Source organism: Monodelphis domestica, chromosome 3, assembly GCF_027887165.1.
Source record: "Monodelphis domestica isolate mMonDom1 chromosome 3, mMonDom1.pri, whole genome shotgun sequence".
NCBI classification, from domain to species: domain Eukaryota; kingdom Metazoa; phylum Chordata; class Mammalia; order Didelphimorphia; family Didelphidae; genus Monodelphis; species Monodelphis domestica.
In genome coordinates this window covers 81235799-81261186 of record NC_077229.1, presented here as the reverse complement: position 1 = coordinate 81261186, position 25388 = coordinate 81235799, and the positions used below count along the sequence as shown (strand labels likewise).

The following is a 25388-nucleotide window of genomic DNA, read 5'->3' as shown; positions in this document are numbered from 1 at the left end:
CTCTTAGTTTTGCCCTTTGAGGTCAAGCAGAACAAAGCTAATCCCTCCTTGACAAGACAGCCCGTCAAATATTTAAAGGCAGCACTCACACACCTTATCCTTCATATAGACCCCAGTCTTTTCTACTCCTGCTAAACCCAGTCAAGGGACCAAAGCAGATCTGTGAGTACTAAACTTCTAGCCCACAAAGGGGATGGGCATCCAGCCAAGAAATGGGGAGTTTTGTGTGAGAAGGAAAGAGTGAGGTAGCACCTCCTCCTACCTGAAGCTATGTGGTTATGAGGGTTCAACGTATCCAGGGATGGTTCTTTTTATATCTATAAGTATTCTGGTTCCCTAAGGAAGTTCTTTGGTGCTCAGTGGTACCACTGAGCTGCCCCAAGTCCAATCTTCAGAGACTACTGGGGAGGGGGCCATTGGCTATGCCACAAGGTCATCTTAATAACAGATTCTGAGTCCTTCCTTCTTCCTTAAGGCATGTCTGTGTCCAGGTTAAGAGTACTCATACACACAAGAGTCACTGGACACTGACAACTTCTGCAGAATGGCTTAGAAATCCAGCCTTTTAAAAGAATGGCAGAGGGCATTTGTGAACCCAGATGCACTTCAGAAAGTATGATCTCTTTCAGTGACTAATTTGGATCCTTCTTTCCTTTCAAATGCCCCCTCCATCCCCACTAAGTGACTTCTTCCTTTGAGAGTCATTCAACTACCTCTCCCTCTAACTAGCTTGCTGGAGGATATCTGACAAGATTAATAATACTTATTGATCAAACGCCTTCCCTTCTCCATCGTTCTTGATTTATCCCTTTTCTAATGCACCGGATATTACTTTCCTTGGATCCCAAGACTGCTGATTGAAGTCTAAGCATGTGTTCTGTGCAGAATACCTGTCCTAGAGAGAACCAAATGGAAAGTGAGAATATTTGGTGCTGGCTCTAAAGACCGCCTTCGACTCAGCAGGATACCTTGTACTAAGTAGTCTGTAGCTTCACTCTCCACCTCAGGGCTGAGCTGTCTGGTTTTCTGAAGGTATTTTAGGACGAAAACGTTGGGAGCAAAATGGATCATGTTTTGCTCTCCACAGCCAAAGGGTAGTCGCAGGAGCTTATCAAGATGATTCAGAGTTGGACCCATTACATCTCCTAACAGAAAAGAAAAAGAATCAAGATTTAAGCACACACCTTTTGTCAGGCTTCCTTTGCCAGGAAAGTCCTTCTGCCCTCTTCTGTGCCTGTAATGGTCCTAATCATAGCTCAAGGCACAACTCTAACACTTCCTCCAAGAAGTACTCCTTGACCCTTTCCACTGGGCTGAATGCCTCCTTCCTCTTAATAGCCCCAACAACATTTGGTTGACAACTTCCTTAAGCACTGTAAAAATGGAGACTTGAATCCAGGACTCCAGTCCCCAGAAGTCCTTGTTCACTTCCCAGAATGCTTTGTAATCACACTGAATTCTCACCTGGGCCGAGAGCAAATTATTATTTAAAGGGTCTCCGCCTACGTCGGGGTCTCTCTCTTCTCTTCCTGTTTCGGCTGGCAAGCAGACACGTCTCATGATGTGAGTAAAAATTGAATGGGCCTCTTGGCCCACCTAGCACATGCTTCTCTTACTTGTATATTCTTAAATTCCTTATCTTAAATAAAACTCTAAAAATATAATACTCCTTGCAGAGAGAAACTAATTTCTACCTGCCTCAGTTTCCCCCAAAATTTTAATCTTTACAGCACTTATCATATCCTTCCTCGTACTGTAGTCACACATAAAAGCATGACCCACTTAATGTCTCTAGTGTGCTCTGTGAAACACAATGTTGGGTGAAATAGCATTAGAGGGGGATGTGCAGAACATTTCAGTAGAGCTTTCTGTTGTGGTGAAAGATGTTTGAGTTTTGAGGGGTCAAGACCCATGATTTTTTGTGGAGGGAACTCCCAGAAAGCAAACTCCCTCTCTCAGTGCAGACTGGGATCTTCTCTGTGTCTCAGAGCCCTAGCAAGTTGCCGGAGCAACTGAGAGGTTGGAGGATTTGGCTGGTGTGGGCAAGAGGCCCTGGACCAGCTCTCTTTTCCTGGTCATTCTGGTTATAGTGGCCTCATGGTTAAAACTGTGACATGAAACTGGTTAGGACAATGCTATGAGATCTATGCTTGTATTAGGCTACTGTGTTTGCCTGTTTGAATGTTAGCTCCTGTCGGGGAAGGGAGGATTTTTGTTTTGTTTTTAGGTCCTCAGTGCCTAGCCCTATTCAAGGAATAAAAGGCTCCATAAATCCTTGATTAACGGAATTCTTCTTCTTCTGTTTCCTCCCCGCCCCCAGAGGAATGGAAGCTCCCTGAATGAAGAAATCATATCAAATTCTGTAGGCCTCGTGGCATCAAATGAAGGGCCTTGCACAGAGTGGGGTCTTCAGGAAATATCGTATTGAACGGAATTCAACCTGCTTGTCATTCCTTGAATTTGATTCTAGAGATGTAGTGGAATGGTGGCAAGTCTCCAACCAAGGCTAGGAAAGGTTTCCAAAAGGATAAAAAAAAAGCCCTGGTAAATTTCCCTGGTTTTAAAATAGCTGAGCCTGTTCTCTTTTCCCTCTCATAAAATGACATGAAAGATCAAAAGCTTTAAGATGTTGATCTTTGGGGGAAAAAACTCAAATCCTTACCTCTTAGCATTTCTTCACAAAAAAGAAAAAAAGTTCCACTGAAGGATCATACGGAGGTCCCTAAGTCCAGGACCAACTAAGAAAAACTTTAAAGACGGCTGGTTGGATCCTAACCACAGCCAAATTCCAAAGAGTAAGGAAAGGTGGAAGCAAGCAGGAAACAAAAACTAGGAACAGCCTTTGAGTGTGTCATGAGACTACCAGGCTACACAGGTGAAAAATTAAAAAATTCTTATTGAAACATTTGCATCACAAAGTGAGACCTAAAAGAAGAAAGCTGGCAAATAAGTTTAAAGGGGGGGGCGGGGAGGAAGGAAGGGCTAGGAGAACATGCTGCTAAAACAGCCACTTCCCCTATGTGGCACTTTGGGGTATACCCAGGGCATGTTCCTTATGCCTATCCTACGTGGGAAGCTGGCAAAGAGAATTCTCCTCATTTTCGGGGATCAGAGAGTTCTAAGAAGCCTGTGTAGGGTCTCTCAGCTAGTGTGCCAGTGGAAGTCAGAACTTTCACCTGGGTCTCTGGCTTCTTCTATGACCTCCTCTCCCCTCTTCAGCTTCCTCACACTGAGGAGGAGCAGCAAGAGCTTCCCCAGGCTGATGGGTAGCATTTACTGGCTCCATCCCCAGGGAGTTATGCAAATATGGTATCTATTTCAATAATTGAGGGAGGTTATTTAGGAGCCTGAAGGACCCAATCCTTCAAGGAACTCTATCTCAACAGTGTTTAATGGTTGACCAACTCTGCTCTCATGCGGTGAAGGTATTTTACCTCTGGGAGATAAGCATTACCTTCCTCTGTGATCTTGAGAGACTATCGGTCCCTGGTAGGGTCCTGTTGGTCATTACGTGGCAAAAGGGGCCCTGGGGGACTGGTATCTTAATTTGGCAAAGATGGAAGCCACTGATGGGAATTCCCCAGACAAGTTGGGTTAACTTCTGTTTTGAGAACGTGATTATAATCACCAACTCTGGCCTCTAAGATCTAGTGAGGACTGCCAAGGAATAATCCCCCCACACAGCAGATCAGCTCATGGATGCCTGATTGAAAAGGAAAGTACCTGAACTTGGGACTTCTACCTGGTGGGATGTCTAATTCGGACCTATTGAAATGCTGCTTGTTTCCATTGGTTTTAAGTGGTACAAGATACCTATTATTGAAGCTGTCGCTCTTTCTGAACCTGGGATCACATTGAGTGGGACTCCAAGGGTAAATGCTTCATTGTGGTTTTCATCAGTCTCCTCTTTCCTCCAGATCTTGAATTCTCCCATGGAGCCCCAACCTGTCGAGAAGCCAATGTACTTCACCTCTGGTGGCTTGGAAAGTCCCCACTCTACAATGACAGACTCGTTGGATGGTTCAATCCCATGGCCTACCTGCAAAGAGATGATGAGTCTCATGTTTCTGGGCAGAGATTGAATTGGCTTCTTTTTCTTTTTTTCCTTCCTTCCTTCCTTCCTTCCTTCCTTCCTTCCTTCCTTCCTTCCTTCCTTCCTTCCTTCCTTCCTTCCTTCCTTCCTTCCTTCCTTCCTTCCTCCCTCCCTCCCTTCCTCCCTCCCTCTCTCTTTCTTTTTTCTTTCTTCTTTCTTTCTTTCTTTCTTTCTTTCTTTCTTTCTTTCTTTCTTTCTTTCTTTCTTTCTTTCTTTCTTTCTTTCTTTCTTTCTTTCTTTCTTCCTTCCTTCCTTCCTTCCTTCCTTCCTTCCTTCCTTTCTTTCTTTCTTTCTTTCTTTCTTTCTTTCTTTCTTTCTTTCTTTCTTTCTTTCTTTCTTTCTTTCTTTCTTTCTTTCTTTCTTTCTTTCTTTCTTTCTTTCTTTCTTTCTCTTTCTTAACAAAGAATATTTTTCCATGGTTCCATGATTCATGTTCTTTTGCTCCCCTCTTCCCTCCAACCTCCCTGAGCTGATGAGCAATTCCACTGGGTTTTACATGTATCATTGATCAAAACTTGTTTCCATATTATTATGAATTAGGTTCTGCACTGCAGTAATGAGGTAAGGGTCTTCCCCTGTCCCCAAAGTGCCTAGAGATCCTTGTGCCACTATTTCAAGGATCCATGATGTTTTCCATATGGGTTAATTCCATCCACCAAGGCAGAGGACAGCCCCTCTACTACCTCTTAGAAGAAGGCCTTCCGACCTTCCTAAGTTGTGGCCAACCACCCCTCTCTCCATGCCAGCAGCTATTGGAGGATGGGATGACCTTTTACTCTTAGTTAGGCTTGTCCGTGGAGCATCCAAGGCAGGCCCCACCTCCCTACCCTCTCCAGACAGAAAGGCCTTACACTAAGCTCATGCTCTGATAGCAGAGGTTTCAAATACCCTTTGAAAAACATCAGGGCTATCTATCAGGGAGTCTGTTCTCAATGATATCTTTGGGTGATTTGTATAATTTTTGCCAAATTAGTCACACCCACCTTAGTGCTCAGAAATTATTTTATAAAACTAGGTGATGGGAAACAGATGTGGTGATAATGGTCCAAGCATTAGCAGTTCCATCAGTGGAGGTAGCTCCTGCACTGACCCACAGGATGATCTTCCTACAACTTGGTAGCCATTCTTTGGGACTGTGGTCAAAAAATGCATCAACATGCAGCCAGACAGGTAATGAGCCTCTCAAATGGCGTAATCTTTGAGAACCCAAGATCACTTCCATACCTCGAGGCACTAAGAGAGGGCTTTAGTGAAGGAATACCATTTTACATTTATATCTTGTTTATGGGACCTCAAGTCAGGAAGACCTGAGTCCAAATTCAGCCTCAGACAGGTTCTACCTGTGTGATCCTGGCCAAGTCACTTAACCCTGTTGGCTCAGTTTCCTCATCTGCAAAATGAGCTGGAGAAGGAAATGGCAAACCACTCCAGTACCTTTGCCAAGGAAACCCCAAATGGGATCCCAAAGCAGTGAGATACAACTGAAAACCATGAAACAAAAGTAATCGTTTACTAAGAACTGGCCTTTCAAGCAATCCTTGGATGTGGGTGGTACAAATATTGTCCCAATTCTACAGATAAGAACATGGATTTGAAGGTTAGGTGACTGGCACACATTCACAAAGCCAATATATGTCAGAACTGGGATTTAAACTAAGATTTTGACTTTAAGTTTGATGCTCTTACTACAATCCTGCAAGAATAAAGATTATATAATTGTACCAAATGGCAAAAGACAGCTCAAAACCCAAAGTCCCTCGACTCCTTCTAGGAAAATAAGAAGCAGCAAGGCCATTTCATCCAAAATTCATTACCTGGATAATTCCATTTTTCCAGCTGATCCAAAAAGTTCGGAATTCATCCCAAGAGAGAATTCCAGTTGTGTCTACACTAGTCGCAGGTTCACCCATTTTGCTCAAGGAAATCCATGTCTTGGAATTTTGGTGCCCGCCAATGACAATCTCTGTCATCTCTGCTGTGTCATGGGGACCAGACGACAGTGCAAAATGGGCATCATTGTGGGCTTTCACAGCAACATCAAAGTGGGCCATGCGCAGGGGTTTCTGAACATATTGGTACTCATACTTATTTGGAGTTGAAATGTGGATTTTCTCTAAAAAAAAAAAGAAGTATAATTGTGCAAGATGGTGGCCACATAGCCTGTCCTCAAGCCTTCCTTCCCTATTTAGCAGGACCTACTGGAGCTTGGAATTCATGGGCAGAGCTTCTGGAACACAATGAAGGACTGGAAGAACACCTTAGGGGAAGACTAGAGGGATACATGGACTTTTTTTTAAACCCTTACCTTCCATCTTGGAGTCAATACTGTGTATTGGCTCCAAGGCAGAAGAGTGGTAAGGGCTAGGCCATGGGGTCAAGTGACTTGCCCAAGGTCACACAGCTGGGAAGTGTCTGAGGCCAGATTTGAACCTAGGACCTCCTGTCTCTAGGCCTGGTTCTCAATCCAGTGAGCTACCCAGCTGCCCCCTAGAGACATGGACTTTTAAAAATGGTAGGTATCAATGGCTTCCTTGGACCATTGTACATTTCCTGCCAGGCTAGTCTGCCTTCTATCAGGCTTCAGAAAACAATGGAAATGGCATTCTGTAAGAACCAGGCCTGTCTTGGGAGGTCATTCCACAGTGAGATTTTAAAGATATGTTTTCTGAAACCTACCTATGCTAGAGCCAATGAGGGAAGATACCCTGTCATTCCTCGACTCCGTGTCTCCCTGGCAGCTAACGTCCTGAATTCTATGTTGACACTGGATGTGTTGGCCTAAAAAAAAATTCTTTACTACTCTAAAGATACCATCTCAGCTCCACAGAAAGACCATACTAGTAGCGTGTTCTCTCTTCATGTCTTCATGGCCCAAAGCATCTCTAGAGGAGATGGATAAAAGAAGAGATTTGATCCAGTTAGGAACTGGGGCCATGAATGGGGGTGGCAGGCTGAGGAGAAAAAGGAGAAGGCTGATAAAAATGATCTTTGGACTCATTTTATAAAGCTAATCCATCCAAAAGATCTCACTATTTCCCTTTGCTAAGAAGGTTGCTAAGCCCTTCCTTTTACACAGAACCATCACTGGCATTTTTTCGCTCTTTTTCTCTTTGAAGGTGAAAGATTTTGAAGGTGTATATTTGAAGTGTCTGAGGCCAGATTTGAACCTAGGACCTCCCATCTCTAGGCCTGGTTCTCAACTCACTGAGCTCCCCAGCTGTCCCCTTTTTAATTTCATTCATTTATTTATTTTTCCTATGGCAAACATTCAAGAAAGTTGGGTCTTTCGGTGATTTCTAATTTTACTGCTAAGCTAATCGACATATGGTTTGCAGGCATAGTTTAATTGTGAACATTTGCCAAGCAACTTAATGCTACTAAAGGTCAAGTTATCTTAGTGAAAGAGTAAGTTAAACACAAATTTGCTTTATTTAAAGGCTACCATCTAGATGAGAATAATTTGCCTCTGGGAAGAATGCTGAGCTGTGCATGACGTCTTGTCTGATAGAGATGTTGTGTGTGTGTGTTTTAAATACATTCAGTCAACAAGCATTTATTACATGTTTTCTACATGCTAGAGTCAGAACCAAGACTTACCATTGGGGCAGAAGAATACACTATAGGTATATTCTCTTGCTAGTCCCTCTGGCTGAAAACAAAGCAAAAACAAAACAATGCAGCAAGTGAGCAAGGATTGGGATGAGCACTTAAACAGGGAGCAGTTTCTTATTTAAGCTTACAGTTGACACAGAATTTTAGCAGCTACCAAAATGGTACCACCTGACGCCTCCCTGGTCTGAGCAGGGCACCTTGCTAATGGGGTCATTGCTTCCATCACAGAAGGGGCCAGTAGGCTTCAGAGAACATACCATGGCTTTAGAGATAGTGTGTCAGCAGGAAAGGACTGTACGATACAGAATGACTATCTGAGCTAGAAAAGACCTGAAATAGCATTCCACCTAACCTTGACACACTCCAGAAGAAGGACATTGAGGTCCAGAGAGAGGAAATAACTTGCCCAAAGCCACACAGATATGTACTGCTTTAGAAGCAAATTGATCCTTTGAATATTCAATTCCAATCATGATTGCTGTTCCATCAAATTTCTGTAATACTCATAAGATCATGTAATGGTTAAAAAAAATTATGAGGCTGCTAGTAACTGTAGCAGCTTTATTATATCAAAGTGGCGATAGTAAAGAGAGGGAGATGTAGGAAGGAGGTAGAGTCGCTTAGGTAATTACCCTAGATCAAAGCTTGCCACCGATAGAAGAGCGCAAGCGAGAACCACCCTATGTGCTGTTCTGATGGAATCAAGCTACTAAAGCTACTAGCAGCCTCATAATTTAATTTTAATCGTTACAATCATATATATGGGTGCGTGGGTGTGTAACATACCTATGTATCTATATCTCAGTATCTATAGCTATTCCATCTCATATAAAGATTCCAAGTTACATTAAAAATATACATTTCTAATTTTTATAGAATCACAAGATTTTTAGCTGGAAGACAGCTAGGTGGAAAAGTGCTTTGAGTGCCAGGCCTAGAGTCAGAAGACTCAACTTCATGGGTTTGAGTTTATTTTGTATCCTGCAACTTTGCTAAAGTTGTTGATTATTCCCACTAGCTTTTTAGTTGATTCTCTTGGATTCTTTAAGTAGACCATCATGTCATCTTCAAAGAGTGATAACTTGGTCTCCTCATTGCCTATTTTAATACCTTCAATTTCTTTTTCTTCTCTAATTGTTACTGCTAGTGTTTCTAGTACAATGTCAAATCATAGAGGTGGTAATGGGCATCCTTGTTTCACAACTTTATGAGTTTGAAATCTGTCTTTAGCTGGGTGACCCTGGGCAAGTCACTTAACCTTGTTTGCCTCAGTTTCATCATCTGTAAAATGAGCTGGAAAAGGAAATGACAAACTACTCCAGTATCTTTGCCAAGAAAACCCCAAATAGGGTCAAAAAGTGTCAGATATAACTGGAAAAAAAAGAACAACAATTTTCTACATAGTTCATATAGTTCAACTTCCTCATTTTTTAAATGAGGAAATAGGCACAGGAGAAAATGTAAAATAGAAATGAACACCTTGCTTCCTCAGATGCTGAGTGGATGCCACTTGACCCAGAAGAACTATATTTCTAGGTACTGAAAAGAAATGGGCCTTTACCAGTAACCTTTGAAAGTCTTTGGGGAATGAGAAATATGACAAGATTGCAAAGAGAGTAAAAAAGAAGAGAGGGTGATTAGACAATGTGTTAATGTTGTTATTCTCTTGTTTCGATTCTGTCCAACTCTTCATAACTCCATTTGGGGTTTCCTTGGCCAAGGCACTGGAGTGGTTTGCCATTTCCTTCTCTAGTTCATTTTACAGATGAGGAAACTGAGGCAAGTAGTGCTAAGTGATTTGTCTGGAGTCACCCAGCTAGTAAGTGTCTGAATCCAGATTTGAACTCAGGAAGGTAAGTTTTCCTGACTCCAAGCTCAGTGATCTATCTACTGTGCCACCTAGTTCCAATTAGATATTAGAGGGAAGCTTCATTGATTGAATGTAGGTCCTAAAAGAGCAGCCAATGCTGTGATGTCCCCTGGGAAGAGAGTATCCAGTGGAATGTAAGACCCCAGGATGTGTGACTAGTTAATATCTTCTAACAATGACTTGGTTAAAGGTAAAAATGGCATCTTTATCAAATCTTGGGATGACCCAAAGCTGGGAAAGAGAGCTAACACATTGGGGGACAGAATCTGGATCTAAATACATCTTGTTGGGGGCATCTAGGTGGCTCAGTGGATAGAGAGTCAGGCCTAGAGATGAGAGGTCCTGGATTCAAATCTGGCCTCAGACATTCCTAGCTGTGTGATCCTGGGCAAGTCACTTAACCCCCATTGCCTAGTCCTTACCACTCTTCTGCTTTGGAACTAAAACAAAAACCCAAAAATACATCTTTTAAGATAAGAATGTTTGGCTGAAACCAATAACATGGAATTTCATTGGAAAAAGTGAAGTCTGGTTAAGGTTAAGCAAACATACTTAATTCAATATTTATAACTAATTTGCATTTAATTAATATACTTAATTTTAGAAAAGTCATTGACGAGCTAGCGAGTATCCAGGGGTTGGCAATCAGAATGGTGAATGAAAGGTCATGGAGATGAAGCCATATGGTAGAAGTTGCAAAAGCTCAAATTTAAGTCTAATGTCAGGATACAACTTCCTAATGATTAGTTACTAAAGTGAGGAATGACCCGCAATAGGAGACAGTGGCCTTCCCCTCACTGGAGATATATGGGAGGAAAGGCTACAAATGGCCACTGAGGTCCCTTTCTAAACTTTTTTTTTTTAACCCTTACCTTCCATCTTAGAATCAGTACTGTGTATAGGTTCTAAGGCAGAAGAGTGGTAAGGGATAGGCAATAGGGGTTAAGTGACTTGCCCAGGGTCACCCAGCTTGGAAGTCTCTGAGGTCAGATTTGACTTTTTAAAACTCTTAATGTTCCATGACTGTCAAAGTGACTTGCTAAAGATTATAGAGGGATTGAGTGGAAATGCTGGGATTTGAACTTGGGTCTTTGGACATCAATCCTGTTTCCCATAGCTGCTTCCTCCCTAACCTATTCTGGGCTATTGTGACTTAGCACTGAGCACGTAACAAATGGAAAATAAAGCTCTTGCACGGATATTCACTAGGAGCTTGTAAAAATCCTATGGGGCGGTGTAGGTGAAAGCTCCCCAAACCAAATTCCTGACCACGGACACATGGGAGCTCTGCTAGTTTCTTGGCACATTTTCTCACCCCCACACAAAGCAAACCCAGAAGCCACTGTGCAGGCAGTCTGGGTGCTGTAAACAAGGGAAGTTTGGACACAAGTTGTACAAATAAATAGTTTTTCTGTAAATGACCGGCCAACAGGTTTTAAATGAAGCTCTCCTTCCTGTTTGTTTCCTGTCCATCTGAAGAACCCTTTTCCATTTGGTGGCTGGGGACTGTGGCCATCCCCATTTCTAACATAATCACACATTCAGCCCAGATGAACACAGGATGTCAAGTCAACAGTTCTCCAAATCATTTTACAATTGCAACTGGGAGTTCGGCACAAGAAATATGTGACTGGTTGGGCCATGGCCCTAATTGAAAACATTTGTAAAATTCATCCCCAAAGGATAACAACAGTTCCTCCAACACAGCTGCAACGCAGGGAAGAAAGCCTCATTGTAGCTGTGGTCCTAAGGCAGGATACATTCGGGGACACTGAAATCTGCTTAAAAGGAGGTATGGAATCTGGGGTATTGGATTCTCTTCTCTTCTCCCCCTAAAATGTCTCCTCCTGGGGTGCTTCCACAAATAATGGCAGTGATGCTAATAACAATTCCCATTTCTACGGCACTCTAAAATTTGCAAAGTGTTCTTCTAAAAACAGTAGGTCTCTTCTTATCCTCACTTTTAAATTAAATTTTAATTAATTATTATTATTAAAATTATTATTATTAAAACCCTTACCTTCCATCTTAGAATCCATATTGTGTATTGGTTCTAAGGCAGAAAAGCAGTAAGGGCTAGGCAATGGGGGTCAAGTGACTTGCCCAGGAAGTGTCTGGGGTCAGATTTGAACTCAGGACCTCCCATCTCTAGGCCTGCCTCTCTATCCACTGAGCCACCCAGCTGCCCCCTTATCCTCACTTTAAACTGAGGTCCTGGAGTTAAATGACTTGCTTGGGACCACAAAACTGTCAAGTGCCTTCTGATTGCACTGATTCCTATCTTGAGTTTCTGTGCTGTGGTGGATGTGGTACAGTAGGACTTGAATTCAAATCCTGCATGACATTGCCTGGCTGTGAGTCTCTGGGCAAGTCTGGTATTTCTTTCAGGTCTGGTTTCCTTATTTCGCTGATGAGGGTTGTAGTGAGAATAAAGTGAAAGAATAATGTGAAGTTCTTTGCAAAGCTTTTGGTGCCATATAAAGGTTCCCTGACAGTTCATGTAATGTCAATGGGCCTTGGTTTCCCTATCTATTTTCAAGTATTTTATTTTTTTTCCAATTACATATAAACATTTTGAAACTTAAAAAAAAAATTTTTTTTTAGTTCCAAATTTTCCCTCTCCCTCCCTCCTATCTCCCGTCAGTGAGAAGGCAAGCAATCTGATATAGGTTATACATACACAATCATACAAAACACAATCCTTTTCTATTAAAAAAAAAAGAGTAAAGGACCAGGGACTCTCCCAGCTCCTGTCATCAACAAATTTCATGCCATTCCAGACGTAGCTTTTCAGTCTAACTTTAATGAAGTACAAGCTAGAGAACAGGAACAAGCATTAATCAAGGTGCCAAGCCTATGCTAAGGCATATTACAATCATATCATCATATGATATGACAAATATTATCTCATTTTTCCTCACTATAACCATGTGCTATTGTTAACCCCATTTTATAGTTTAGGAAACTGAGGCACGGGTTCAGTGATTTGTCCAGGGTCACATAGCTAGTAAGGGTCTGAGACTAGGTGGCCACCCAATTCTCTATCCACTGTACCACCCAGATGCCTACTGAGCCAGAGAGGCTTTAAGGATAGACCCCCAAATGGACTGTGTGGCTGGAGTCTGAGGAAATTTGAGTCAAAAGGAAGAACGTCTATACAGATTAAACCTCAGGGGTCTGCATGAAGGGCATCCCCCTATTTCTGAAGAGCTCAAAGCATTTCCCCTGGATTGACTCCTAACCAGGAACAGAATTCTGCTTCCACAATTTCAAGGACAGGGAATATGACACAGGGGGAAGCCTCTGGGGCCAAGAATAAAGACTTAGGTTCAAATCTTGCTGCCTCTGGTGGTGACTAGTTGTGTGACCATTAGCAAGTCACTTACCCTCGTTCTAAGCCTCAGCTTCTTCATCAATATAATGGAATTAATATTTCTAGAACCTACCTCATAGAGTTGTTGCTTTGTAAACCTTAAATGACACGTGGAAATAAGGGTCAATTATTATTATTGCAATTTTCTATTTTTCTCTATAGTTTCCATATATTTCTTATATATATATATGTATATATATATATATATATATATATTTATATAATAGGGCTTTGCACATGTCCATGCGAGGAACATGGGGGTCCTATTTCTGGGGAAGACACTCTACATTCCCTCCCAGGTGGGTGGAAGCAGCTTCCTTCCACTGACTGCAGAACAGAAACTGTCTTCATCTGGGACAGTCTCTCTATTCACTTGCATCATGGACACCATGCAGCAAACTGGGGAGGAAGGAAGGGCTACTTTCCCTTCTCCTTCTTCTCCATGGACCCAGGAAACAGGCTTGCAATTTTTTGGTCTGTTTTGGTTATTCTTCCTTTTCAATTTTGGGCACAAGGAGACCTGGGAGCTTAAGCCACAGTGACCCCTGGAGACAGTATTCCAGGCCAGATGTTGCTGCCAGCCCTCAGAAGTTAGGGTGCCAACATATAATCCAGGAAGGCTTCGGACTTAGAACTTGGGGGGACACTAAATAGGACCTGAGTTCAACTAACCTAATCGCTCTCCCCTCTCAGAAACTGAGGGGGCTCTAGGGTTATTATGCCCTCCAAGTGTTGGGGAGAGACGATTGTATATTTGTTCCTGCTATACCTTTGAAGCAAACATTCCTTTGTAAAAGCAAATTTAACTGTTAAATGGTTCACTGGAACTAGGCTTCCAGATCTTCTGTGGGGACCTGGACAATGCATGACTGATGGCATCTTGGCCCAGACCTTCAGCCAATTTCCTTCCTCAAGGCCAAACTTATCCAGGATAAAGGCATAGGCAAGACCAAGGGTTATGACTTTGTGAGAAGTCAAGGACCCCAGTGACTATGTAGAGCCTTTTTTTTTCCATTTAATGTGATGAACATAATAGCATGTGCTCAAGTGTGCAAGCTGAAGAAAGACCCAGTGAGAGAATAAATAAGTGCTTTGGGGAGAGCCAGAGTAACAAAGTACATCAATGAGATTCAAAAGCATTGTGAACAATAAACAAGGCATCTCCCTAGCACTAGAATGAGAATTCCAAGATTTTTTTTTTAACTACCCCTCAGTCTCAGTCTTACTACACAAGAGGAAAATGGATATGGGCTGGAGTCAGACAGAAAAGAGCTGAATAGAGGGAATGTGCTCTCCATCCCCACCCACTCAAGCAAAGCTAACAGGTTTGACTCTTTTGGAGAGGAAAGAGATATAACAACCAACATAAATAAAGTCAATATAAACAGAGGAGGTGGGAGAAAGGGAACACAACTGGTAAGGACTGGAGCCAATGGCAGGTACTAGAGACCCCTTAATCCTTTAAGGGTTCTGGAGAACACTGAGTGTAGTATATGTGGCCTTTGGGTCGTGGGGGCCAGAGTGATAACTGTTAGATTTACAAAGAAGGAAACCAAAGTGCACAGAAGAGCTGACAAATTTTGGGAGACTAATGCCCTGATGAAACGTATTTCAAGGGCCTTTTCAAAAATCCTAAGTGCTTACAAATACATGACTGGAAGGCATCATTTCCACCTCCTCATTCTTGATAGTCGTGTTGGTTAGTCAGTAATTTTATTGTAAAAGTTTAAGAATAATATTTTATGAAAGATGTATTGTGATGCCTATAATACTAGAGAATATAGAAGAGGAACTTGCATTCATATATGTGCTTGAGGTTGATGATCTTATTTGATCTCTTTCTTCAAAGAGACCAGACCATGCACAGAATTTGTTGGCTCTGGCCAATGTTATCCCCCACATGGAAGAGTTTGGGGGGCCTGCTTCTGGGAAAGAGGAATGGAACCACCTTGGAGAGGCTTTGGCACAAGTAGAGACTTTCTGTACCTGGATCTGGCTTGCTAAACCAGGTGGGTGGTCAGCAGGCTCTTTGACCAAGGCCCAACCTTCACTCTCTCAGTTAGATCTCTGCTCTTGGTTTGACTCTTTTATCCACTACGAGACAATGGCCCAAGGGGAGAAGCCCTAGACACTCTTCCTCCAAGGTCAACAGATGGTCCTATAAATAAGGGTCTCAATATTTGTTTTTATTTGTCTAATTTTGGGTGAAGGAAGTCGGAAGCTATGATTTTGTGAAAAGGGGCAGGAGAAGAAAGTACCTAAGCCTGGGCCCCTGGAAGGCCAGGAGTCTAGGAGTCAGGTCCAAGCTGGGCTCTGCAGCCAGACCACAGACTGGGACCCTTTGGATTCAGCGCAAGGGTAGCGAAGAGGTTGGACAGCTCTCCCTCTGGAAGAGTAAGCCTATAGACTTAACAAAAATCTGAAAAGAATGGGGCATGTAGTCTTATCTCCATTCTGCAGAAACTAAAGTTCAGAGAAGGGAAAATCGTGCACTTCATTAAGGTGTTTTGTGTAAGTAACTTGCTCAAGTGACAGAACCTTGAATTAAACCGCACATCTTCCAACCTTCATGATGCTTTCTGCAACCCACTTTTCTATTTTTCCTATATATTCTCCATAGAGTCATGGCTTCTCCTAGTAATGTCCTCATCTGATTGTTTCCTGATACACGAAACTCCAATCACATAGCATCTCCCTTCCCAATTCCCAAAATTAGACAAATAAAAACAAATATGGAGACCCGTATTTATAGGACCGTCCATTGGTCTTGGAGGAAGAGTGTCCAGGGCTTCTCCCCTTGGGCCATTGTCTCGCAGAGGACAAAAGAGTCAAACCAAGATGGTGGATAAAATCCTGAACTCTAATTATTTCAGACCAGAGGAACATTCCCATTCCAAGGCATCTCTCCTTGTCTCACACCCAGTTCCCTTAGACAAAAGACAGTTTTGTTTTTGTTTGGTTGGGTTTCCCCTCCCCCCCCCCCCCCGTGATAACCAGTCAAACGCAGAAAGTTCCAAATGTGCTTTTACTCCAGAATTGGCACAGGCGACAGTGGAAACCTGGGGGAATTGCTGAGGGCTTGTATATTCATCCCACTGACCAAACAATCTGGAGTTTTGTTCCTCGTTATGAAAATCTGGCTTTGGCCAAACATGTATGTATATCTTCTTACCTCAATAATGACACTACTTCTGATGTAATCTGTCCCAACTGGAGTTCTTTTGTCAAAGTAATTATCCTCTGGATGTTTGCTGCCTTTGGGGATCTGAAAATTGCCTTGACAACAGTTTGTTTCATCATAAGCAAATGCTTTTGCTGCAAAATCAAATGGGGGGAAGGAGGGAGAGAAATGTACAGATGAAGACTCGAAAGCCTCAGGAGCCATCCCACGGAAAGACCACCCATTCCCTGACCCTTTGTGAAAGCTCACAGACAATGGGGAGTTACCGTTACCTGTGATGTTGCTGAGGCCAAGTTCACTGAAAGACAAGACTATGGAAGTGGGTTTTGCTTCCCCCGGTGCCACACATTTTTTCCTTGTCAGATGGTGTTTACCAGGATGTCCAACAAATTTTATGCCTTTGGGAACGGAAATTTTCACGTAAACCTGCAAACAACATCCTTTGATTGGATTACCTGCAGATCTCAGGGTCCCTAAAGCACAAGCAGCACCTCTCAATGAAACATCTAACCCACCCCATAAATGGACTGCGGGCTAGAAACACTGCACCTATGTGCTGATTGGATAAGACCAAACCACTTGAAAGAAAATGTAAACCTCCAAATAAAAGGAGACAGATGAAGCTGTCTACAGGGAAAAGGACACTGTTTACACCACAAGAAGAGCAGACTGTATTGTCCAAGGGAGGGTTAACTAGCAGCGAAGAAACCCATCTCAAATGTCCTCCTTGAACTACTCTCAGTAAAGCTGTCCATGGAGAAACTACGAGACAAAGAAAGAAGCTTCGTGACCCACATTTTGCACATCTTGAAAAAGAACAACTTTTGTCTCCATTGATTCATTCTGTTTTGCATCGTAAGCTCCTTTGTGGAGAGAGATGGCTTCTTCCCTGGCTTGTCCATATGAGAACATAAATGTTAGAGCTGGAAGATGTAAGATCTCTTCCAATGCTAATATCCAGTGATAAAGTAACACTACTTATTTTATAGATGACAATTATGTGGCATAGTGGATAAGAGTTCTGGGCTTGGAGTCAGGAAGACTTGGGTTCAAATGTAGCCTCTGCCAATTAATAGCAGCATGGTCCTGGGCTAGTCATGTAACCTCTCTTTGCCTCAGTTTCCTCATCTGTAAAATGGGAATAATAATGATCTCTCTCTCTCCCAGGAATGGTAATTATAAAGTGCTTAGCACAGTGTTGTCACAGAGTAAGCACTATATAAATGTTAATGGCTATTACTACTTCTATTAGTACCTGAGTTCAAATCTGGACTCAGTCATTTAGCTGTATGAGCCTAGGCAAGTCACTTAACCTCTCTCTTTGTCTAAGTTTCCTCATCTGTAAAACTGGGTAATAATAGCATCTACTTTACCCAAGCTGTCATGAGGAGTAACGTACTTTGCTAATATAAAGTAAAAGTCATATAAATGAAAGCTATTATGTTTATGAAGCCCAACACTCTATCCACTGCCCCATCTAGCTGCCCTGGAGGCAGGAAGATTCCTGGGTTTAAATCTATCCTCAGACACTTCCTAGCTATATGACCCTGGACAAGTCACTTAACCCTAGGTGTCTCAGTTTTCTCATTTGTCAGATGAGCTGGAGAAGGAAATGGTAACCCATTCCAGTATCTTGGCCAAGAAAACCCCAAATGGTGTCCCAAAGAATCAGACACAACTGAAACAACTAAACAAAAAGACAAAAAAAGCTAACCTCCTGCCTCTGGACTCTTGACCGCCTCAACACTTAGACCTAGTTGTTCTTCTCTACTTTTCAAGTCCCAAAGGTTTGCTGCCAGCAACTGATGCATCCAATTCCCTCAGCTCTTCCTCAACTTCTCACTTCCAAGGTCCCGAGTGTGCCTGAGACCTTGGGCAGCATGCATTCTTCATCTGCTGCCTTCTGGGAGTTTGGCATCCTCATCCTCTACTTTGCTGCCTCCAAAGACTACATCCTGATAAAGCTGGCACTGGAGCTACCAATGTTTCCATCAGATGTGTTAATTGACAGAATCTCATGGCCGGACGACAACTTTATTGCTCCCCTAGTTCCAGCTCTCCATTGTACAGAAGGGAAACTAAGGCCAGAAAGAAGTGACTTGTTCAATCTCAGCTACCTAGTCAGTGGCAAAGTCAGGAGCAAAACCCCAGGTCTGCTGCCTCTCAGTCCAGGGCTCATTAGAGAACACGCGGATTCTATCACACACTCCCCTCCAAAAATCTTCCACCATTCCGTATAAATTGTAAGCTCTTTCCTAAATCTCGGAATAATAGAAAGGTCTTCTTTACCTCTACACAAATGGCCAAGTAATTGTAGACACTGAGAGGGATCTTGGTTTGTTCCCCTCTGATGACATGGTACGGAAGAGTGAATTCTATGAAGAAGGGTTTAAATGTTTTCAGTTCGGTTGGTTTGGCAATCCCCAGTCCTCTCACTGTAGATAAACCAACAGCTTCAGTTACCCAAGTTGTGATGGAGTCAGGCACTTCCACTCGAAGGGTCTCCTCCCCTGAAAGATCACTGCAAAAGGAAGAGAGGGCAACTGGAGGTCCAAGAAACCGAGGAGAAAGGCTTCTGGATTTTTGGCAAGGTGCAAATCTCCACTGACAGCAGATACTATTCCAAGAATAAACACAGAGCAGGTATTATCGCAAAACGATACATTTCCTGGGCAGCTCTACTGCTGAAATGAATGCCTGAGAACAGATGCTACCACGAGAACATATACTCGAGGCAATTCTATACCTGAAATATGCTTTTACAGCAGATGATATTGGGAAGATGCGCACTTAAAGCAGGCACTGTGGCAAGGGCACTGTTATGGCAAAAGCAAGCGCAGCGGACACAATCATTATTACTGAAATAGGCATTTATGATGAGAGCCTCTCTAAAATAATCACATATGGGGGGCAGCTGGGTAGCTCAGTGGATTGAGAGCCAGGCCCAGAGATGGGAGGTCCTGGGTTCAAATATGGTCTCAGACACTTCCTAGCTGGGTGACCCTGGGCAAGTCACTTCATCCCCATTGCCTAGCCCTTACCACTCTTCTGCCTTCGGACCAATACAACACATTATTGATTCTAAGACAGAAGGTGAAGGTCTAAAAAAAAAGTACAAATTTGTCAGCCCCCATTCTCCCCACCTACTCAATATATTCCATTTTATTGCCTCCAGAATCAAATAGAAATCCTTTGCATCTTAAACCCCACCATAATCTGCATTTTCTGTCTTTTCAGTTTTCTTACTCCTTATGCTCCCTTCCCAAAGCACTCTGGGATTCAGGGACACTGGTTTCCTTGCTCTTCCCCACACAAATCACTCAATCCTTAAGCATTAAAAAATCCATTTTCCCCTGCTTTAGGAATGATACTAAGTATTAATTCTAAGAAAGGTAGTAAGGGCTAGGCAATGGGGATTAAGTGACTTGCCCAGGGTCATACAGCTAGGCAGTGTCTAAGGCCATATTTGAATCATGGTCCTCCCAATTCCAGGTCTGGGGCTCTATCCACTGTGCTCCTCCTTTAAAAATTATTTTCCCTAAATTATATGTAAAAACAATTTTTAACATTAATTTCCCTTAAAATTTTAAGTTCCAAATTCTCTCTTTCCTTCTTACCAGCCCTCTTCCTTCCCTGAGACAGTAAGTAATCTAATGTGGATTACACATGTGCAATCATGTAAAACATTTTTCTATATTAGTCATTTTGAAGATGAGGAGAAAGAGGAGGAGATGAAGAAGGAATAGACAGAGGGAGGAAGGGAGGAAGGGAGGAAGGAAGGAAGGAAGGAAGGAAGGAAGGAAGGAAGGAAGGAAGGAAGGAAGGAAGGAAGGAAGGAAGGAAGGAAGGAAGGAAGGAAGGAAGGAAGGAAGGAAGGAAGGAAGGAAGGAAGGAGGGAGAAAGAAAAATGTTTCAGCTTGCATTCAGACTCCATAAATTCTTTCTCAGAGGGCAGATGACATCTTTTATCATGTGTCTCTGGGATTGTTTTGATCACTGCATTGCTCAAAATAACTATGTTATTCACAGTTTATTCATCAAAAAATATTGCTTTCACTGTGTACAATGTTCTTCTGGTTCTGCTCACTTCATTTTGCATCAGTTCATCTAAGTCTTTTCAGATTTTTTCTGAAATCATCCTGTTCATCATTTCTTACAGCACAATAGTATTCCATCAGAATCACATACCACAACTTGTTCAGTCATTCCCCAGTTGGTGGGACACCCCTCAATTTACAATTGTTTGCCACCACAAAAAGAGAAGCTGCCTTTCCTTAAACACTCTTACAGGATGTTCCCCTAGCTGGAATTCTTTATATCATCTTTCACCCTCTGCCTTCCCTGGCTTCTCCTTCATGTCTGAAACTCTACTTTAACAACTTTTCTTGAACCTCCTTTATTCTCACGTCTCCTACTGATTCTCTAATTTATCCTGTATAAAGTTTGTTTATACATAGTTTTCCCCATGTTGTCGCCTCCATTAGACTCTGAGCTCCTTGAGTGTGGACTATCTTTTGCCTTTCCTTGTATTTCCAGTGCTCAGCACATAATAGGCATTTAATAAATATTTGTTAATTGACTGACTCTAGAACTTGAATCTCTTACCTACTAGACCTGGAGTATTTTGCCACAATTGTCTTACCAAAGCAGTCTAGTTTCTGCAGATTCTGCCTCTTAGGCATGCTATATACATATCATGGCAAAACTCAGCCTAGAACGTCAAATTCGAATGCTAGCAACAGTTTAAAGACCTTAACTCCATAACATACTTTATCCTGGTAAAAATCACCAAATAGAAACTACAGATACCAGTAGCCAAACACCCCTCTGCCTTTTTCTCCCTTCTCCGCAATCCCAATGTCTGGTTAGATTCACTTTCTAATTTCTTTTTTAAAAATTACATCCTATGTATTTATTTCATATTTTGATGCATGCTTATATGCTGAAGCTGGCATCCAAAAATAAGAGCTTCAAGTTAAGGCCAACTCCCATCCTCCTCAAGCAGTTTGGTCAGGAGCCAAACTGTTTTTGCTGAACAATTTGTGGCTGCAGATGCTCTTTCCCCTGGGACTTCAGCCCATAACCAGCATTAATGTATTATTTTCACACATGAGGGCACTCATTCTTCTAGGCAAGGAGCCCAAATCCACACGTACTTCCAGTCATTGAACACTCAATTCCTATACTCAGCAATGGGAGGTTTTACGCCAATCTGGAGGTTGGCATCCTACTTTTGTTGCATTTAAGGAGTATATATTATTACATATGGTCAACAAAATCCAAATTCTTCCTCTTTTTCAAGAATTTTAACCAGACTTAAACTAGATTTATAATAAAATGAAGTGGCAAAAATGGGCATTTAATTTCTCCCTCGGTTGGAATCAGGAACACAAAAGGTAGAAAGGAACTTATTACACTGAATAAAGAACACCAGAGCTGGGAGAGCCCTCAGAACCAAGGCTGTCAGAGCTAGGAGGGTCCTTAGAACACAGGATGTATGGAGGGCTCTTAGAACAGAATGACAGAATTGGAGGGGGCCTTAGAACTCAGAATGTCAGAGCTGGGAGGGTTCTTAGAACACAAGATGTCAGGGCTAGGAAGGTCCTTAGAATAGAGATCATCAGACCTGGGAGGGCCATAGAAAAGAATACATCAAGGGGCAGCTAGGTGGCTCAGTGGATTGAGAGCCAGGCCTAGAGAAAGGAGGTCCTGGGTTCAAATCTGGCCTCAGACACTTCCCAGTTGTATGACCCTGGGCAAGTCACTTGACCCCCATTGCCTAGCCCTTACCACTCTTCTGCCTTGGAGTCAATACAATATTGACTCCAAGGCGGAAGGTAAGGGTTTTAAAAAAAAAGAAAGAAAAGAATACATCAGAAATGAAAGGAACTTTAAATAGTACCTAGTTTGATGTTTTATTCTCTCCTAGGCAAAACCAAAGCCCAGGGGAACAAGGTGAGCTGCCTGAGGTTACACAGTGTGAAGATTGGATTTAGCTCTCCCCTGATTGTAACAATGAAGATATTTAGCTCTTCCTTTATTGGGAAGATTGAATTGTAATCTATTTTTAGACTTTAATCCCCAAAAGTGTTAACTCAGTATTTGAAGTAGATCTACCCATTTTAATCTACAAAAAAGTAACTAACCACTAAAGTGCAAACTAACTACTAAAGGTAAACTAACAAAAAATGTGTTAACTAACCAAAAAAGATGTTAACTAGCCACAAAAAGTATAACTAACTAAAAAATGTGTGAACATCCATTTCATATATTGAGTGGGGAGTCCTGGATAGGAGCATCTGCTGTAATTAGTAGATGTAAAAATTTAGGGGAGGTGACACAAGAGAAAAATATCTTTAAATAGAGGAAACAGAGGATCGATCAAGAGATCAAGAAGGATTCAGTAACTTGGAGCTGAAGGGAAGACAAACACTTGAGGAGAGACTGGAAGACAGACACTCAGACTTGGAGTGAAGACACTTGGCTGTGGAACTGGACCCCTGGAGGAGCTCGTGCAGGAGACCTCAGACTGCTTTCCTTTTAGATGGTCACTGTGATGAGTGAAAGGCTGACTTAGTTCTGGAGGTGAGAACTTCCAAGAAAGGCCCATCATCTTTTCCCTGGTTAGGGCCTTAGAATTTCTACCTGGCTCAGAGGAAGCTGGAGTCTTTTTTCTCTCTCTTCCTTAATATCTTCCCTCTATTGTAAAAATAAATTACCATAAATTCCATTCTACTTTAGTAATTCATTTTGGGATTTAGAAATTAAATCCTTGGCGACCACCAATTAAATATTCAGTCCAACCACAATTAAATTTAACAACAGCTTCTTAGCAGCAGAATTGAGCATTTCAGGACCACTCTTTCCATTATTCTTTGCTGTTTTGGTTATTCCAAAAGTGAGAAAGAGATAAAAACAAACAAACAAAACAAAAAACCCAACTGCACAAATACACAAGGGAGTAGCTAAACTAAGGCAGAATGAGGTGTGGACTGCAAACTCCATGTGAGTAGAGAGTGTATCATGACAGGGCCATTGAAGAACCTGCACACATCTAGTGAACAGTGACCAGAATGTCTGGAAACTTGACAGTAAAGAATCACTCGGAGGAACTAGGAATATTTAACTCAGACAAGACTTGGAGGGGGAATGACAACATTCCTCAAGTATCTGAAGGACATTTCTGTAGAAGAAGTACTGGTTTTGTTCTGTGTAGACCCAGAGGAAAGAACTAAGAAGCAAAGGGGGAAAGTTTCAGACAAGCAGGTTGTAGTTAAATATGAAGAAAAGATTCCTAATAATTACAGGGCACTGTGGCATAGCTGAAAGATCCCTGGGCTAGGAATGAGGAGGCCTGGGTCTGACTCTTCTATCTGATATTTGTTAGCTATGCAACTGTGAGCAAGTCATTTAATCTTTTCTAACCTCAGTTTCCTCATCAGCAAAATTATATAATTAATTATAGTATAATTGCATAGTATAATATAATTATAGTATACTATAATTATATAGTATAATGTAATTATACTATAATTATATAGTATGATATAATTAAATTATAATAATTATACTACTTTCATAGGATTAGTGTGAAGTACACATTTCATAAATCTTAAAGGGTCATAAAATGATCATTGTACTTACTAATAATCAGCATCTACAATAATCATTGGCAATAATAAAAATCAATAATAAATTATAAATAACAATAATAATTTTTAAAAAGAAAAATGGGCCGCTTCAAGTTATAATGGTAGGTTCCAAGTCATTGATGGTTATATTCCAACAGAAGCTAGATGACAACTTTTTGTAGATGGTGTAGAGAGGTTGAATTAGTTGTTCTCCAAGATTATTTCCAGCTCTCAAGTTGTGTAACTTTGTGACTTTTTAGAGGAAAGAGAAAGAGAGGCACTTGTCTGTTGTGTTTGTGTATACCAATATCCCCAAACAGGCAGAATCAGGGATAAATCCTTATTTTGCACCAGGAACTCTGGAAAACATCCTTCTCTTAGGTCAAACCATAAGCAGGCCCCACTGACATCACAAGAAAAAAAGGAAAAATTCAACTCCTTCAAATTGGTATTATTTAAAAAATTATTATCTCTGACCTCAAAGAAGCTAGTTAAAATGGGCAACTGTTAAGGTATGTTCAGTGTCTGCTGTACCATGTATTTGTCCTAGAAGACAAACCAGGGTCAAGAGAGAGGAAGAATCAGAGAGCAGCAGATTTCAATGCAGGAAAAAGCTTTCTAACAATCAAAGAATCACAGCCAATCACAAGTTGGAAGGGCTGACTGAAAAGATAGTATTAAAATATAGAAAAGAAAGGAAAAAAATTGCCAAGGCAAAGGCTTGCTTTTGCTCTGCCGCTGGCTCGTGCCATGGAACACAAGGAAAAGGTTCCAGAGGAATGTCAGGGATTTTTATAAAAAGGACCAGAGTGCTGGAGGGAGCTCTCTTTAGTTCCTGTCTTTCTGGAGCTGAGAGAGAGATTACTTCCTGTTAGGGGACTAACCCACTCTGTAAGGAAGCCATTGAACCCTGCCTCTGAGGTTCCTCTCAACTTCTCTGCTTGGTCAACTGAGGAAGATTATTTCACCAGATTACATCTGATCTCTGCCTTCTGTGTTCCTGATTCCAGTTTCTAAATTACAACTGAGATACTGTGAAGAAGCCAACCTAAGAAGATAAACCTGTCTGTGTTTTCAAGAGAAACCTTCAGTCTTGAGGGTGACTATCATTCTGTCACCACCTTATCAAAGCTGCCTGAACTATATTTCTCTACCAAGACTCTTTTGGGAGAGGCCATGGTCAGGAAAACTAGATTAGGGAATTTGGGTTAACAGACAGAGAAGTTAGGGTGCTAGATAGCTTCGAGGACAAGAAGAAAGATTCGTGAGAATCTTTGAGTATTGGAAGGAGGAGAATAGAAAATTAGAGTTAGGGAAATTTCTTTAGCCCTCCTTCCCCTTCCCTGTTTCAACCTTTTAAAAATAAACCCTCTTGTTTATAAGGAAAAAGCCGTCTGAGTGTGGTTTATCTCAGGGTCAGGTCTGAGGCCTTCCAGTCTGGCCTTCTAGCCTGACCCAGACCCAGAGACACCAGAATTATCAATTTAGGATCTTTAGAAGTGAAAAAACTTGCTTTTTTCGATAGTGAGCTCCCTTCCACTGCAGGTATTAAAACACCAGAATCTTGGAATTTGAGAGCTGGAAAGGAATTCAGTAGCTGCCTATTCTAACTCATAGAAGAAAGGAAT

General features: G+C 41.8%; 1 protein-coding gene across 3 annotated transcripts in view; it reads right to left on the bottom strand.

Moving 5' to 3' along the window:
- The window catches only part of CPAMD8 (C3 and PZP like alpha-2-macroglobulin domain containing 8), a 181068-nt gene that overhangs the window by 83481 nt on the left and 72199 nt on the right, over nt 1-25388 (bottom strand). For all 3 annotated transcript variants that reach the window (XM_056822282.1, XM_056822280.1, XM_056822283.1), the window contains exons 20-26: nt 18419-18650; nt 16402-16555; nt 16121-16263; nt 7691-7742; nt 5908-6206; nt 3814-4039; nt 969-1145 (exon numbers count right to left, since the gene is read on the bottom strand). In XM_056822282.1, coding sequence (XP_056678260.1) covers nt 969-1145; nt 3814-4039; nt 5908-6206; nt 7691-7742; nt 16121-16263; nt 16402-16555; nt 18419-18650 — 1283 coding nt within the window. The remainder of the gene's footprint in view (nt 1-968; nt 1146-3813; nt 4040-5907; nt 6207-7690; nt 7743-16120; nt 16264-16401; nt 16556-18418; nt 18651-25388) is intronic.